The sequence below is a fragment of the Physeter macrocephalus genome, chromosome 5 (assembly GCF_002837175.3).
Source record: "Physeter macrocephalus isolate SW-GA chromosome 5, ASM283717v5, whole genome shotgun sequence".
NCBI lineage: Eukaryota > Metazoa > Chordata > Mammalia > Artiodactyla > Physeteridae > Physeter > Physeter macrocephalus.
Window position 1 is genome coordinate 89,634,060 of NC_041218.1, and position 18,141 is coordinate 89,652,200.

The 18,141-nt window shown below is 38.6% G+C and overlaps 1 protein-coding gene across 2 annotated transcripts in view; it reads right to left on the minus strand.

Moving 5' to 3' along the window:
• RELN (reelin) overlaps positions 1 to 18,141 on the minus strand; it is a 538,742-nt gene that overhangs the window by 367,645 nt on the left and 152,956 nt on the right. For both annotated transcript variants that reach the window (XM_024115956.1, XM_024115957.2), the window contains exon 3: positions 3,970 to 4,105. In XM_024115956.1, coding sequence (XP_023971724.1) covers positions 3,970 to 4,105 — 136 coding nt within the window. The remainder of the gene's footprint in view (positions 1 to 3,969; positions 4,106 to 18,141) is intronic.

An 18,141-nucleotide genomic window follows, 5' to 3' on the forward strand; every position in this document is an offset into this window, starting at 1 on the left:
AACTTCTGCTGCCAGTGTCCTTGTCCCTTGGTGAGCCACAGCTGCCCCCTGCCTCTGCAGGAGACCCTCCAACACTAGCAGGTAGGTCTGGTTCAGTCTCCTATGGGGTCACTGCTCCTTCCCCTGGGTCCCGATGCACACACTACTTTGTGCATGCCCTCCAAGAGTTGAGTCTCTGTTTCCCCCAGTCTTGTCGAAGTCCTGCAATCAAATCCCACTAGGCTTCAAAGTCTGATTCTCTAGGAATTCCTCCTCCCGTTGCCGGACCCCCAGGTTGGGAAGCCTGACGTGTGGCTCAGAACCTTCACTCCAATGGGTGGACTTCTGTGGTATAAGTGTTCTCCAGTTTGTGAGTCACCCACCCAGAAGTTATGGGATTTGATTTTATTGTGATAGCACCCTTCCTACCACCTCATTGCAGCTTGTCCTTTGTCTTTGCATGTGGGGTATTTTTTCGGTGAGTTCCAATGTCTTCCTGTCGATGACTATTCAGCAGTTAGTTGTGATTCCAGTGTTTTCGAAAGAGGGAGTGAGAGCATGTCCTTCTACTCCGCCATCTTGAACCAACGTCCAGTTCCTTGGTTATTTATCAGCATCTTCCCATTTTGTTTTTGGTTTGGGGAGTCCCTGATTTGAGGTTGATCACCTCTGAAGACTCTGGACTTCCTGCAAAGTTGAGGACTATATCCAGGACTCTGCACGCTCATAACAACGCTTTTCAGGAAATTATTACTAACCTTATTTAATGGGTGGGAAAATTAAGTCTCAGATTCACTTGGCCCATACCATGTATTTTGAGGGCACCCCCCCAAAAATACTTACATTATTTATCAGAAGAGAATACAATTTGATATCCCAGGAACAGTGAGGCCATAAGCCATCAAATATCATTTTAAAACAGGTTAAATGAATAACTATCTACTTGGAAATAGGCAGTTCTGTATTGCTGGCATAGATTTAATTTGTGTTCTTTCAAAAAAGTAATTCTTGTTTTAAATGAAGAAGTTATGGCAAGAATTTAAATTACCCTAACAAGTGCCAACATGAGTAAGATAAAGCATGCCAAAAGAGAGAGTCAGAGCTTACTATTAAACTAAAGAAAAAGACAACATTGTACATCAGATACAGCTGGTGCTCCGTATCCCTGGATTTTGCTTCCATGGTGGGTTGAATCTCTGGATGAAGAAACCACAGATACAGAGGGTCTGCTGTACCATGCCGTTTCACATAAGGGACTTGAGTATACGTGGGAGGTCCTAGAACCAATAACCCCCACCCTCCCAGGATACAGAATTCAAAGGGCATTTTCTGTGAATTCTATGTATAAGTCCTTGAACCGACTGTGGAGGAATCACGAAGAAATAAGAATTTGTCCTTATCCAATCTAATCTAATAGAAAAGGCAAGAAATTAACTCAAATAAATATAGAGTAAAATATAGTCAGCATTATAATAGAGTTACAAGCAAAATGTGACAATACGCATCACTTCTGTTGCTGATGTCTTAGAAGCTTTACAGAAGATTTTTTAAGAATGCCAGCTTGAAGAAAGAATGGGAATTTAACAATTGAATTTGAGAGAATAAAGCGTTCTAGGCTAAGGGAAAAGCATGGAGAAAGAGAGAAAGTCATGGAATGTTTAGGGAATTGTGGGAAGTACTGCCAATTTGTGCCCATCAGGAGGTGCAGGCTATGGGAGACAAGAGAAGATGATAAACAGCAAGATTTGGAAGAACCTTGAAACCAATGCCAAAGGGCTGGCATTTAGAAGGAAGTCTTAGGATATCCAAGTTTTGAGCACTTGTGCCTTAGTAAGATTCACTGGACAACAATGTGCAAGATGGACTGGATGGGAAATAGGCTGGAGGTGAACAGACCAGTTAGGAAGCTACTGCAATCATCTTAGCAAGAGGTACTGGAAGGAAAGGGTTCAAGTGTGAAAAACTTTCTGAGGGAGAAAATGATGGGATTAAATGTCAACCACCTGGGTGGGATGAATCTCACGTTTGCAGCCTGAGTAACCCAGAGGAGTGGTCCCCAACCGTCTTGGCACCAGGGACTGGTTTCGTGGAAGACACGGGGTGCGGGGGGGGGACGGTTCAGGCAGTATGCAAGTGATGGGGAGTGATGGGGAGCAGCAGAGAAAGCTTCGCTCCTCGCCCACTGCTCACCTCCTGCTGTGCAGACTGGTTCCTAACAGGCCGCTATCGGTCTGCGGACTGGGGGGGTTGGGGATCCCTGACCCAGAGGATAGGCAGAGAGAGTATATAATCAGTGATGTGATATAAATCCTTGACATTCAACTGTGTATTAATAAGGGAGAAGAAAAGGTAGTGGTAAATTTTGGAGTATGCAGGTTTTATGGGATTTTGTTGTCTGAGTAGAAGGTTGGAATAGAACACGATTCAAGATGAATTCCAGCTCTATTTCACCTGACTGCCCATAGAATAGCTGTTTCTGAACTGCCTTTGACCTTGTTCCATTGGCCTACTCGTCCATTCAAGAAATATTTAGTAAATGCTTACTGTGTGTGCAGAGACTGTACTAGACAACTGGGGCAAATCAGTGAACAAAACAGAAATGCATTCTTGCCTTCAAGGAACTTGCATTTCAGCAGGAACAGTCACACAATAAATAACATACATAATTAAATAAATGAAGTATATCATGTGTTAGAAGTGAACAAAGGGCTATGGGGGAAAAAAGAGACGACTAAGAAAGATGAGGAGCAGTGATTGTAAGGCAAGGGTAGGGGAATAGTCTATATTGAGAGATGTCACAAGTCACAGACTTTGAACCGTAGTTCAGAGTTTATCTAAGGATGCTGTTGGGACATTGCTCACTACATTTCCCTGTTTCCTCTTAATGAAAGCATAGAAGAGATTCAGTAGGTTTCTATAGAGTTCTGACTTCTTACCACCATGAATCAGCTAACTGATCACATTTTCCTCTTGGCACTAGTGGCTAGACAACTAAAAGCTAAATCTCTAATCTGTGGTCTTCTTCTAAACCATGTATGGAGCCTCATAGCATTTTTTTGTACCTGTTTTCATCTTATTTTCTGAATATCATTTTCCTATTGCCTTGATTTCTTCACATACTTTTATCTTATTGTGTATTTTAATCAGCTAAAATCCAATTTAGGTTTCCTGAGGTATAAATAAATATGCCAAAAAAACCTGCTAAAATTACTTTTTTTTTTAAATAGTTTTGGCCTCTTTTGACACCAAAATGAGAGGCTTTAATTAAGGTTAAATCTGTTAAAATAATACGTTTAAATAGTGACTGTATATGTAACCTCATGAGAGGTATATTTGTAACCTAGCAGGACCCTATGGGGCCTTCCCAGGACAGACGATCCCATGTCCTACACCTGCCTCTTACCTGTAGGAAAACTTTAGCCTCCTAGGCCTTCCCTGAGTGCCAAAGCATAAATTTAATCAGAGAAGTAAGAAAATGAGGAAACAAAGGCAAACAGCCAAGCAAGACAAAATTATAATAGTTTAGTCAAGGACCTTTAGTTCCTCCTCAAGGTCCATAGATAATATTCTGAGCCATGTCCTCTGAGCTGCTGTGCAGATACTGAAACCCCCACCAGGTGGTTAACTGTATGCTGCCCACAAACACCCTGACCCCAGACCAGTTGGAACCAGAGGTTGATAATATCGACTCCTGATTACCTCGCCATCAACCAATCAGAAGAATGTCCATGAGCTGATCACGTACCCCACAACCCTCTCCCTCACCCTGTCTTTAAAAAACCTTTCCCTGAAAGCCACTGGGGAGTTCACGTCTTTTGAGGACTAGCTGCCTAGACTCCTTGTTTGGTGCCCTGATATAAACACTGTACTTCCCTTCACCACAAGCTGGTGTCCATAGATTGGCTTTACTGTGTGCAGGTGAGTGGACCCAAGTTTGCTTTGATAACACATTTGCCTTCTGTACCAGTCACAGACATTTTGGGTACTTACATGAAATTCACACAGCCTGTGCCAGCAGGTGGAGCAATCCAGACGAAGCTGAGGTTGGTTGTGGGCAGATGACTCACATGAGAGGCCACCACACTGCACATAAACTGGTTACCAAACTGGTGGTCAGACATGATCCCTGACAAACAGAAAGGAAGGGAAGTTGTTATAAAAACAATAAAACAAAGTCCTTATGATGGCATAATAATTTTTCTGGACATTTTTCTTTTATGTTAAGATTCAACATGCTGTTTGGCTTCCCCATAAGTTATGCAATTTTTCCACTTCCTATTGTCAGAAGGAAATGAATCGTTTAAAACATTATTGTTAAGGAGCAATCTACTAAATTATTGCTATAGTATTTGCTTCATTTTGATTTTGTTGACTGGTCTTTGCCCATCAACAAAGACCACCAGGAACACGGTATAACAAGGTTGGATTTATTGGAAGTGTTTGCAGCAATGGAGACCAAATACTATTGGGAACTTGGAGGTATCTCAGTATGAGGATGTTAGGAGGAGCTTGTTAAAATATTTGGGCTTGTGTTAGGTTATTTTAGAGAGTAGGGTGAGCAAGCTGGCCCAGGAATTTCCCGATTGTAGTACTGAAAGTCCTGCATCCTGGGGACCCCCTCAGTCTTGTTGGGGAGGTTCCAGGTAAAGGTGGTTTTGCTTCTGGATTTGTACTATCAGAAAGTGGGAGCAATTTTATCACTGAGTATCTTAATTTTTATCTATGAGACATGAGGAATGGAGTAGGGCTAAAGCTGAGATCAATAAAAAAGCAGCGGCAGTCACGTTAGCATGGAGAGGGGATGTTGGTCATTTTTGTGGTTTGCACCATGTTCTTGCTTTTGTCTGTGTTCAGGCATGATTACAAGGTGATCTTGTTTTTGTCTCAAACCACAACTGTCTCAGAGTGGATGACCTATGAAAGTGCTCATGTTCAACACGAGAACATCATGGCCTAGCTGAGTACCAAGTCAGCTCCCAGCTGAGCTATCAGGAGATGCTTTTTTTCTTTTTTAATAAGGTGATTCTCTTATATTTACCTCAGATATAAAATATTAATAGATAACACTAAGAAAATGAATAACTTGATTTTTTAAAATAGGCAAAAGATCTCACCAAAAAAGATATATAGATAGCAAATAAGCACACGAAAAGATGTTCAACATCATATGTCATTAGAGAATTGCAAATTAAAACAATGAAATGCCACTACACACCTAATATTCAACCAAAGTCCAAAACACTGACAATTCCAAACGCTGGTAAGGATGTGGAACTACAGTAACTCTTATTCATTGCTGGTGAGAATGCAAAATGGAATAGCCATTTTGGAAGACAGTTTAGTGTTTTCTTACAAAAATAAACATATTCTTACCACATAATCCAGAAATCACACTCCCTGGTATTCACTCAAATAAACTGAAAATTTATGTCCACTCAAAAACATGCATATGGATGTATATAGCAGTTTTATTTATAACTTTCAAAACTTGGAAACAACCAAGATATCCTTTATTAAGTGAATGGATAAACTGGTACATCCAAACAACAGAATATTTTTCAGAGTTAAAAGGAAATGAGCTATCAAGCCATGAAAAGACATGAATAAATAAGTGCATAGTACTATATGAAAGAACTACATGCTGTATGATTCCAACTATGTGACATTCTAGAAAAGGTAAAATTATGGAGACAGTGGTTGCCAGGGGTTAGGAGGGAAGGAGGGAGGTATGAATAGGCAGAGCACAGAGGATTTGTAGGTCAGTGAAACTATTCTTTATAATATTGCAATGGTGAATACACAACACCAAGAATGAAACCTAATGTAAAGTATGGACTTTGAGTGACAATGATGTGTCAGTGTAGGTTCATCTGCTGTAACAAAGATATCACTGTGGTGCAGGATGCCTGGGAGGTTGGGGGGGGTGGTATATGGAAAAAAGTTTTACTCAATCTTGCTGTGACCTAAAACTGCTCTAAAAATAAAGTTTATTAATTAAAAAAAAAGATTGTCAGGAGTGGGCAGTTAAATAAAAAATTAATTTGTTGGCTTTGTGAACTTGGGCAAATGGCTTACTCACTCTGAGATCCAGTTTTCCTGTCTTTAAAATGAAAACACATGTCCACTCCATCCTAAAGTTATTGTGAGAATTAAATGACTCAATACATATGGCAGCATCTGGTACAGTACCCCTGTATTTGGATAGGTGCCCTGCCTACATGTCATCGCAGCAGTTCACACATTGCTCCATCATACCCTGGACCATCTCTCCAGGGAGTCTATGAGGGACTAGGTCTTTAATCTTTATATTTCAAGCGACTATCACAATCTCTGGCACATCATAGATACTCAAGAAATATTTTCTAAATAAATACAAGAATAATTTAACTATAAAAATAAAAGACAATATAAACTATATACGTTACATCAACTAATGAAATAGAATCTTCTAGAATAGCAAGTTGTTCAGAATAGGTCATACTGGCCAAAGAAATAGAAGAACAAGTCTATATTTTGACATATCCTAATGGTGTTACTTTTCTCAAGTATATATATATATATATATATATATATATATATACAGGTATTTTTTAATCTGTATCTTGAGACAAAAGGATCAAAGTCATCAAGCCAGAGAAACCACAAGGTTAGAGAGGATGACAGACTCCAGACTCCCAAGAAAATCAGAGTGCTGAAGGAGACTCAGCAACCGTGACTCAAGAATTGCCACTCCCCTCTGGTCGGGCATAAAGCAGGGATCCAGTGTATGGAAAATGATACATATGCAGGAGTCAGCCTGGCCAAAAAGGAAAGCAAAATTCCAGCCACAATCATGTGGGAATGGAAATGAATCAAACAAAATAACGTTTCAGGGTCTCAGAGTCTTGGTAACAGAATTCATGTTCAAATATCTCCTCACTCCTCAAAGCTCCTCTTAGAAAGTGCGTCATGTCTAGACTGCATATTACTTGACAGAATTTTATAAGGTAGCTATAGAGTTGCAACTGCCTCATGCCCTACCCTGGGTAAATACCCTACAGGACGACATTCTTGCAATCCAACTGTCTAGCATAGCAGTTCTCCAACTTGGCTACACAGAAGCATCACCTGAAGAGATTGAATAGGGCTTTCCTGGTGGCACAGTTGTTGAGAGTCCGCCTGCCGATGCAGGGGACGCGGGTTCGTGCCCTGGTCCTGGAAGATCCCACATGCCGCAGAGCGGCTGGGCCCGTGAGCCATGGCCACTGAGCCTGCACGTCCGGAGCCTGTGCTCCGCAACGGGAGAGGCCACAACAGTGAGAGGCCCGCGTACCGCAAAAAAAAAAAAAAAAAAAAAAAAAGAGATTGAATAAATACTGGTTCCCAGACATTCTGAGTGAACCAGCAGAAAAAAACAGTATTTACAGAATCCCTGTGTTGCATCAAACATTGGGTTAGGCCCTATGGAGGTACACAGAAGAAATATAGGACATTGTCCCTACCTTGAAATGACTTCAGCTGGGACAAGAAAACTGGAATAAACTAACATTATAAACAGAACAACTAGAAAATAAGTAAGTGCTAACTGGGTGGTATTTGCGAAAAATACAAAAGAGGAGAGAAAGAGTGATTAATGTGGACAATTATAATAATGACAACTAATGTTTATTGAGCACTTACTATGGCCTGACACTATTCTAAGCGTTTCATGAATATTTACTTGTTTAAGGCTCTTAACAATCCTATGCAGTAGGAGCTGTTATTTTCTCTATTTTACCCATGAGGAAACGAATATGATGAAGATAAAAACTCACTTACAGTTATACAGCCAGGGCAGTATAGCCTGGATTCAAACAAGCATCCTTGTTGCACAGTCAGAAATGGCACTGTAGACAACAAGGTCCTACTGTACAGGGAACTATATTCAATATCTTATAGTAAACTATAATAGAAAAAGAAAAAAATGACTTTGCTGAAGAGGGAGATTGGAATTGAGTTTTGAGGGAAAAACTAAGATTTCCCATATTTGTTTTTATGTACATGAGGCAGGAGAGTATAAGCACGAGATCGTACCCTCAGCTCTGTCACCCGCTGCTGCATGACCTTGGTCAGGGTGCTCCCTCTCAAGCTTCAGTTCCAACATCTATAAACTGCTGGTCCATGATCTCTAAGACTCCTTTCAGTGCCTTAGCTCTCTGAGTACAATTTAAATGAACAGAAGAAAGATGGGAGGACAGCTCACAAAGGCAGACATAATGAGCAGAGGTACGCATATAAAATGAGAACGACGAGGAGAGCAGTCAGCATCAGCTTCCAGCGTTCTGTGAAACACAATTTATTGCATCTGCCACAGTGATCTTCTTAATGGCTTTTGTGTCATGAAAGACATATACCATCTAATATATGTGATTTGGAAACCTATTCTTGGATAACTTTAATTTGAATTTGATAATGAATTTAAATTTATGATGGTGCTTTCCCTTGCTGCATGCTGGATAATAGGATATATACATTGAGTTTTAATATTACTTGAAAAAGGGAAAATCAGATCTATGATAAAAGAATTTAATTACACTATGTATCTCAGGGAGATATATACATATAAAATATATATGTGTGTAGTGTAGCTATAATAAAGATTTTATTTTCATTGTTGTAGCTATGTGTAAACTTTCATACAAAAATTTTTTTCTGTGGAATTTCTTACCCTGAAAAAGAAGCTATTCTTTTCCAAGAGAACTGGACTATGAGAGAAAGAAAGCACTTCAAGAAGTATGGCTCTCTTTGTCTAACTTTGCATGAAAAAGTAAAGGGTATCCTTCAATCTGTGAGGTTCTATGAGACCGATAACTGTCCTGTTAGATTTTAAAGCATTTATGTTATAGATACATTTCCTTTTGAATATTGTGTACACACAATATTTGAAAAATAGGAATATTGACAATCTAGCTATAATTTCTGTATCAAGAAATAACCAAGGTAACTTTTTAATATAACTCTTCCTTTGACAAAGTATGAGTGTTTTAAATTCATTAAATTCTTCAAACCATTGGATATCTAATTTAAAATTATCTAGCATCTGTCTTCTTAATCAAAGTTGTGGTTAAAGAATAGGAATCTATGCCAGAGTTTCCTTTATCCACATTATACTTCTGCAAGATTAGGCTCACGATGTCTTTAATTGTTTTAAAGTTGCTTCCATGATCCCTTTTAAGACAGTGATACTCATTTCTGTGCCTTCCGGGATGTCATTTTCCTTGACAAGTCTTCAGTTATTTTAAGTTTGTGACTAAACCTTGTATGAACTCCATTTTCCCTCAGGAATACTCTTCTATGCTTTTAATGTGCATACCTTGAGTCTTCAGAACTTTAACTAGAATTTCTATGATTCCCCCATTTTGAAAATAAAATGTACACATCCTCATAAAAATGTAGGCTATTTGCTTCCAAGAAACACCCTAAAGATGTTATTACCAAAAATAACCAATGTACTAGGAAAATTACACATTCATGTTGGGTTTATTCTATATTTTATAGATTAAAGACGTGGATTACTCAAATCAGTTCAGTTTGTAATTTGCCATAGTTAGTGTTAAAGTAGGTAGAGGCATGTCCATTTTTTTCATGTGATTCAAGAACTAAGACATCTGTGGATGTGATATCACTAAATAAAGGGAAAGTACATTAAGATGATAGATTTTTGGTTTGTGATAAATGTAACCTTCATATATAAAAATTATGAAATCTTAAATATTTTATTGTTTTAAAACACTTTCAGAAAGCATGGCAGAATATTTTGTCAGGAAGTTTATTAAATTCATTAACTTATGTCTGTATAAAAAATGTAAGAACAGACAAATATTTAAGATGATTTCTGTTTCCTTTTATTTTCATCATTTTCTCTTTGTTTCAAAGGGATATCTAAAGCCTTACATCAGTTAATAAAAAGTTGACTGTCCTGAAAATGTAGTCTGGAAAGTTAGTGTTATATTTTAAGTGAAGAGAGAAAGTGAATTATGGAGTTCCTTTATGTCATTCTTTAATCTTTTCATTTGATTCAAATACGAATAACTGTTTACTTGCAGAATTTGACTTGTCTATTATTTGCCTTCTTTGCTAGGTCAATGTACACAAATATTTCAACAAAGCTAAACATGATTTTATACGCTGAAAAGTAATCATCGAACTTCCTGAAAACATACTTATTGCAGCTTATCTGTGAAGTACCAGTCTGATGAAAATGGATATGAAAATAATAGCTTTCAAGTAGTGATACAAGTTAATGAAAAGTATGGGCACCCACACTCACACATATGCACTGGGTATATTTAACTTTTAAAGCATTGATTTGAAGGCATTTGGTTTCAGATTTAGGTCTAGAAGGAAAAAAGTACAAAAACCTTTAAAAATCTTTCTGGAATTGTATGTCTATGGGTATACATTAGAAATGTATGAGGATCCATGCTATTCCCATACAACTTGTTGGTTATACACAAAGAGCTTATTCTGAGTCAACCTGATTCTTTCCTCACTCATGCAGTTACAAAGGTGAGAATTCTTGCTTTAGCCTTCCCTCTCCATCCCTATTCCAGCACTACTATTTATCAAATGCCCTCTCTGTGCCAGGTGTTTTCCCCATGTTATTACCTTACTACTATTATAGAGGCAATAGAGGGGAAAGGTTGAGAGCACAGACCCTGGAGGCAGTCTGCCTGGTAGACAGGTAGATCTTTGCTCTACTACCAAGGAATTGTGGAATTTGGGGCAGGTTATTGAAACACTGTTCCTCACTTTCCTCTCCAGGAAAATGGAGATGATAATAATAGGGTGGCTCTGAAGATGAGATGAATATATGCACACAGTTAGCACTATATGTGTTAGCTGTTACTATCATTCCCACTTCCGAGATAAATGAGAATTATCAAGAAACGGTGGATTTAAGTGACTTTCCAACACTTAAACAAGTATTGATAACAGAGCTAGTGAACAGCACTGGAACACAGATCCATCTTCTATCTTACACTGTCCACTGGCTTCCTCCCTCCTTGTGTCCATAAGAGGTAGTACCTCAATTCCAGGACAGACCCCTGGGTCGATCCAACCTAAATCCAAATCCAGTGATGAAATGCAAACCATCTGAGAGTGAGCATGAAGAGGGCCCCTGCTCTACGAACAAGCTCAGGTGCTGTCCTCTCCCCCTTCCAACCCTCTCTCTCCAAAGATGTTAATTTCTTATCAGACAGTTTTTGGATAACCTTTGTCCTCTTGCTAGACACATCCCTGAGTTCGGTACAGACGTGAGTGAGACATCTTTAGGTCAAAAGTGCTCCCCTAAGGGGCAAAGCCATCCAGTTACACTTAGGTCTATGTGGCCACTGAGTTTGACAGAGCAGCATCCTTTCCAAAGAGCTATGTAAAGTCTGCACTGTGTTTAACTGAAGCACTCTGATCCACTGTTTCAAAGCATATCTCTGCTGCCTTTCCTCCTAACACTGCATACTCTGCCTTCCCTCTTAAAAGTTGCTTGGTGGTAGATAATCTCCATGCATTGTCTGCCCCCAGCCTTTCCAAACTAACTGCACCATGCTGGCTATGTGTCCAGAACTATAGTCCCCTCCTTTTCACTGCTGCACTTGACTGAATCTGGATTTCCCCACACTTGGTCCTCACTTCATATTGCATTCTTTTATATTCAAGTCTCATGAGCATGGGTCTAGTAGGTGGAAACTAAGTCACATGCCTTCACCCTAGAAAGGAAGTATGAAAATTCTATTTTGGGATGGTGGTACTATCAGTATGGGAAACTGTATAGAAATGGTGGCCAATCATAGATGGCTTATGTCTACTTCAGAGGGCAATTTCAAAGTCTACGAAGTTCTGGATTTCTTGATCCAAAAATAGCTAAAATAACTGATAGTCTTAAAAGACCACAGCTTTTAGGACTATTTCTATGAACCTATACATTGAGTTCTTTACCATTGACCCTGAACAGGCTTTCTGTCACAGGAAAAGTACTGCTCATAGCAGTCAATCTATTTGATGGACAGGAGCAAAAGCTCCCCACATACCCTTCCTGCACAGCCTAATAGATTTCCCCAAAAGTCACACAAGGAGAGAAGATGTGCCTCTGGTTTCTGACTACAGATGGTGTAAATCTGGAATAAATGACAGAGTTCCTGCTAAAGGAGGAACATCAATGAGCCAGCATAATATTTATTATCTCAGCTAAAGTACACTACCTACTTGGAGTTTTGGAGTCACTCCAATCAATCATCAAATCTTTCTGATGTTACCTCAAAATTTTTTCAACTGTGTCCCCTCTTGCCTACCCTTCCCACCATGGCTTTATTTCAGGCTTTCATTATCTCTTTTTTTGACCAGTGCCAATAGCTCCCAAATTGGTCTCTGTATTCAGTTTTGCCTCCTCAGGTTAATTCTCAGTACAGGTATCTTTCTAAAATGCAAATCTGATTTTATCATTCTACTGATTTAAATCCTTCAGTGCAATCCAAACTTGACAAAATTAGTCCTAAGTACTTCAACATGAAATTCTGTCCTCTGTCTAACTGGGCTCATCTATCATGACCCTTACTCAAACTTCATACTCTATGAAAACCAAACTGGATCTAGTTATATGTACTTATCTCTGGCTTTGCTCCTGTTCTTTCTGCCTAGACCAGGGGTCAGCAAACTATGACCCACTGGTCAGATCTGGACTATGGCCTGTTTTTGTACAACCACTGAACTAAGAATAGTTTTACATTTTGAAAAGTTGTAAAAAAAAATGAAAAATATGCAAAAGAGACCTACCGTTATAACCTGAAAAGCCTAAAATGCTAACTACCTGGCCATTTATAGAAAAAGTTTGTTGACCCTTGACCTAAAGTGCCCTTTCTTCCTCTGGCTTGGCTAAACCATTACTTTTCACTTAATACACACAAGATCATAAACCATCTCCTCCACGAAATTTTCCTGTACAACTCCTCCTGTATCCAAGGTTAATGTTAGGAACATTTGCCTGTTCTCATAATACCCAGAGAACAGTACTGTTACTGAAGTACTCATTGCATTACAGAGAGTTATCTGTCTTCCCCATTAGACAATTTAGTTATATTATGAATTATTTTATCTACAAAAATTTATCATACGCGCATAATAAATGTTAATGGAATGAACTGTTGCTGCATAAAGGCATTGCAATTGACATCATACGGTATTACAGTAATTTAAATGACAGGAGCTCTCCGTGGTACTGGAGAGACTCTGCCTACAGCTTCTTCCCATACAATGCCCAGAACCTTTATGTTTTGTGTTTCTCAGTTACCTTCACCAGCCTCTATCACGACTTCATGACTTTTTCTGCTACTTTCTAGTCAACTTTCCATAGAATCCTAACTAACTCTTGTCCAACTCTATTCTGCTCCAGTTAACTGTACCTACCTTTTTGGTCAGGGCATTTCGTGTGCTCCAGATAGCCATATACTCACACACAATTTCTAGCCTCTTTGCAGTTCAAGGGCCCATGTGAATAATTTTGACCAATGGGATATAAACAGAAGTGAAGCGTACTATTTCCTACTTGAAGCACAGAGCAGAGACTGTGAGTCCTCTAGCTTCCTTTATTCCCTTGCCTTGATGGCAGTGGAAGCCACACAGTGTGATAGTATAGCCACAATATGGAAATACCTTAGATTGCTGAGTCCCTGCATGGAGGACAACTACCCTGAAGAGTCTTCAACTCCTATCAGACTATTGAGTTAAGCTGCAACTTGGGGGTTAATTTGTTACCAAAGCAAAACTGAATTTCCCTGATTAATACATCCTTTTAATATAACTCTTATCACATTTCATTTAATTCTATTTCCTTTATTAACTTTTAAGTTTCTTGAGAAAACTGGTTTGGTCTTACATTGATTTTGCACAGCATCAGTCAATAATTGTTTGCTAAATGAGCAGACTTCTAAGTCTGCTTTCCTCTTCTCCAGAGTATTTCCTACTGTCAAAAAGAACAATAATCTGTTTATTTTACAGCAGTCAAAGGAAAACTGTGATGAATATAAGCTGTATAGCAGTAGTCAAGAGAAAGGACTCTAGAACCAAACTGCCTGGGTTCACATCCCAGTTCTGCCATATACTAGCTATGTCCTTGTTGAATTATGTAAACCCCCTGTGCCTCAGTTTCCTTACACGTGAAATATGGAAAACAAACAATATTACCCACCTCATCAGGTTACATAGTTAACGTATGTAAGTGTATAGAACAATACCTAGCCCATAATAAATACTACATAAATGTTGGCTTCTTTACATTATTAAAACTTCTTGTTAGGGGCCCTAAATTTCTATCCATGTCCCTAGTAACTTACAGAACAAAGATATATTTTTCTGGTAAAGACATTTCATTCAGTAACTTCAGTCTTTGTTTTCTTACAGAATTAACTAATAAGTTAAAAAATATTAAATCATATAATATTTAAAAAATTACAGTTTAAACACGCAAAACATTATAATTATAGCAAGCACTTTATCTATATACATCATAGTGGCAGTTTATGTGCTGTAAGAAAGCACCGTCACTTAATGAATGAATTCTGATGATATATATTTCATCATGTTTTCAATTCATCTGATTCCAAATCAGATAAAATAAATATCAATAAATTTTTTTTTTTTTGCGGTACGCGGGCCTCTCACTGCTGCGGCCTCTCCCGTTGCGGAGCACAGGCTCCGGACGCGCAGGCCCAGCGGCCATGGCTCACGGGCCCACCCGCTCCGCGGCACGCGGGATCCTCCCAGACCGGGGCACGAACCCGCGTCCCCCGCATCAGCAGGCGGACTCCCAACCACTGCGCCACCAGGGAAGCCCTATCAATAAATTTTTAAAGACAGATCACAAGGAAATTGTTCTCAAATATGATGTATACTACTTTCATTTAAATTTTGTTAAAATTCATACTCCACTGAGGCAATAATTTGAATATTCTATCAGAAAAATGAGTGTTTCATATTCCTCAAGGCTAAATGATTGCAAAGTAGTCTTAGAAATTTAAAAATTCCTTTCATATTTAAAATATATTAGGAGGGGGCAGAGTCAAGATGGCAGCATGGGAAGATGCAGAGTTCACGGTCTCCTCACAACTAGGGAACCTGCTGGACACTGGTGGGGGACCTCCCCCAGGGAGGTGGGAGGAACCCCCAAGCGAACCACTTGCAGGATCTTCGTTCATGAGCCGGGGGTCAGGCCAAAGTTCCTGCAGTGGGAGCTCTGAGTCTGAACCACTGGACTAACAGAGAACCTCAGACCCCAGGGAATATTCATTGGAGTGAGGTCTCCTGGAGGACCTCATCTCGGGACCAAGATCCAGCTCTACCCAACAGCCTACAAACTCCAGTGTTGGAAACCTCAGGCCAAACAACCAGTAAGACAGGAACACAATCCCACCCATCAAAAAAAAAAAACCAATGAGACGGTAAAAAAAAATCTCACAAATGAAGGAGCAAGGTAAAAACCTAGAAGACAAAATAAATGAAGAGGAAATAGGGAATCTACCTGAAAAAGAATTCAGAGTAATGATAGTAAAGATGATCCAAAATCTCAGAAATAGAATGAAGGCACAGATTGAGAAAATACAAGAAATGTTTAACAAAGATCTAGAAGAACTAAAGAACAAACAAACAGAGATGAACAATAACTGAAATGAAAAATACACTGGAAGGAATCAGTAACAGAATAACTGAGGCAGAAGAACGGATAAGTGAGCTGGAAGATAGAATGGTGGAAATAACTGCCAAGGAGCAGAATAAAGAAAAAAGAATGAAAAGAATTGAAGACAATCTCAGAGACCTCTGGGACAACACTAAACACACCAACATTTGAATTATAGGGGTCCCAGAAGAAGAGGAAAAGAAAGGGTCTGAGAAAATATTTGAAGAGATTATAGTGGAAAACTTCCCTAACAAGGGAAAGAAAATAGTCAATCAAGTCCAGGAAGTGCAGAGAGCCCCATACATGATAAACCCTAGGAGAAACACACCAAGACACATATTAATCAAACTAACAAAAATTAAATTCAAAGAAAAAATATTAAAAGCAGCAAGACAAAAGTAAAAAAATAACATACAAAGGAATCCCCATAAGTTTATCAGCTGATTTTTCAGCACAAACTCTGCAGGCCAGAAGGGAGTGGCAGGATATATTTAAAGTCATGAAAGAGAAGAACCTACAACCAAGATTACTCTACCCAGCAAGGATCTCATTCAAATTCAATGGAGAAATCAAAAGCTTTTCAGACAAGCAAAAGCTAAGAGAATTCAGCACCACCAAACCAGGTTTACAACAAATGCTACAGAAATTTCTCTAGGCAGGAAACACAAGAGAAGAAAGAGACCCATAAAAACAAACCCAAAACAATTAAGAAAATGGTAATAGGAACATACATATCGATAATTACCTTGAATGTAAATGGATTAAATGCCCCAACCAAAAGACACAGACTAGATGAATGGATACAAAAACAAGACCCATATATATGCTGTCTACAAGAGACCCACTTCAGACCTAGGGACACATACAGCCTGAAAATGGAGTGATGGAAAAAGATATTCCATGCAAATGGAAATCAAAAGAAAGCTGGAGTAGCAATACTTGTACAGATAAAATAGACTTTAAAATAAAGAATGTTACAAGAGATAAGGAAGGACACTACATAATGATCAAGAGATCAATCCAAGAAGAAGATATAACAATTATAAATGTTTACGCACTCAACATAGGAGCACCTCAATACATAAGGCAAATGCTAACAACCATGAAAGGGGAAATTGACAGTAACACATAATAGTAGGGGACTTTAATGTCCCACTTACACCAATGGACAGATCATCCAAACAGAAATAAATAAGGAAACACAGGCTTTAAATGACACAACAGACAGATTTAATTGACATTTGTAGAACATTCCACCTGAAAGTGGCAAAATACACTTTCTTCTCAAGTGCACATGGAACATTCTCCAGGACAGATCACATCTTGGGTCACAAACCAAGCCTCGGAAAATTTAAGAAAACTGAAATCGTATCAAGCATCTTCTCTGACCACAACACTATGAGACTGGAAATCAATTACAGGAAAAAAACTGTAAAAACCACAAATACATGGAGGCTAAACAGTGCACTACTAAATAACCAAGAGATCACTCAAAATATCAAAGAAGAAATCAAAAAAATACATAGAAACAAATGACAACGAAAACACGATGACTCAAAACCTATGGGATGCAGCAAAAGCAGTTCTAAGAGGGAAGTTTATAGCAATTCAATCTCACCTCAAGAAACAAGAAAAATCTCAAATAAAGAACGTAACCATACACCTGAAGCAACTAGAGAAAGAAGAACAAAGAAAACCCAAGTCAGTGGAATGAAAGAAATCATAAGTTCAGAGCACAAATAAATGAATAGAAACAAAGAAAACAATAGCAAAGAAACTAAAAGTTGGTTCTTTGAGAAGATAAACAAAATTGATAAACCCTTAGCCAGACTCATCAAGAAAAAAAGGGAGAGGACACAAATCAATAAAATTATAAATGAAAAAGGAGAGATTACAACTGACACTGCAGAAATACAAAGGATTTTAAGAGACTACTACAAGCTGGAGGAAACAGACTCCCTGACTTCAAACTACACTACAAAGCTACAGTAATCAAGACAGTATGGTACTGGACATGAAAACAGAAATATAGATCAATGGTACAGGTTAGAAAGCACGCAATATGGTCACCTAATTTATGACAAAGGTGGCAAGAACATAGAATGGAGAAAAGACAGCCTCTTCAATAAGTGGTGTTGGGAAAACTGGACAGCTACGTGTAAAAGAATGAAATTAGAACACTCCCTAAAACCATACACAAAAATAAACTCCAAATGGATAGAACACTCCCTAACACCATACACAAAAATAAACTCAAAATGGATTAAAGACCTAAATGTAAGACTAGACACTATAAAACTCTTAGAGGAAAACATAGGAAGAATACTTTTTGACATAAACCACAGCAAGATATTTTTTTGACCCGTCTCCTAGAGTAATGAAAATAAAACCAAAAATAAATAAATGGGACCTAATGAAACTTAAAAGCTTTTGCACAGCAAAGGAAACCATAAAGAAGACGAAAAGACAACCCTCAG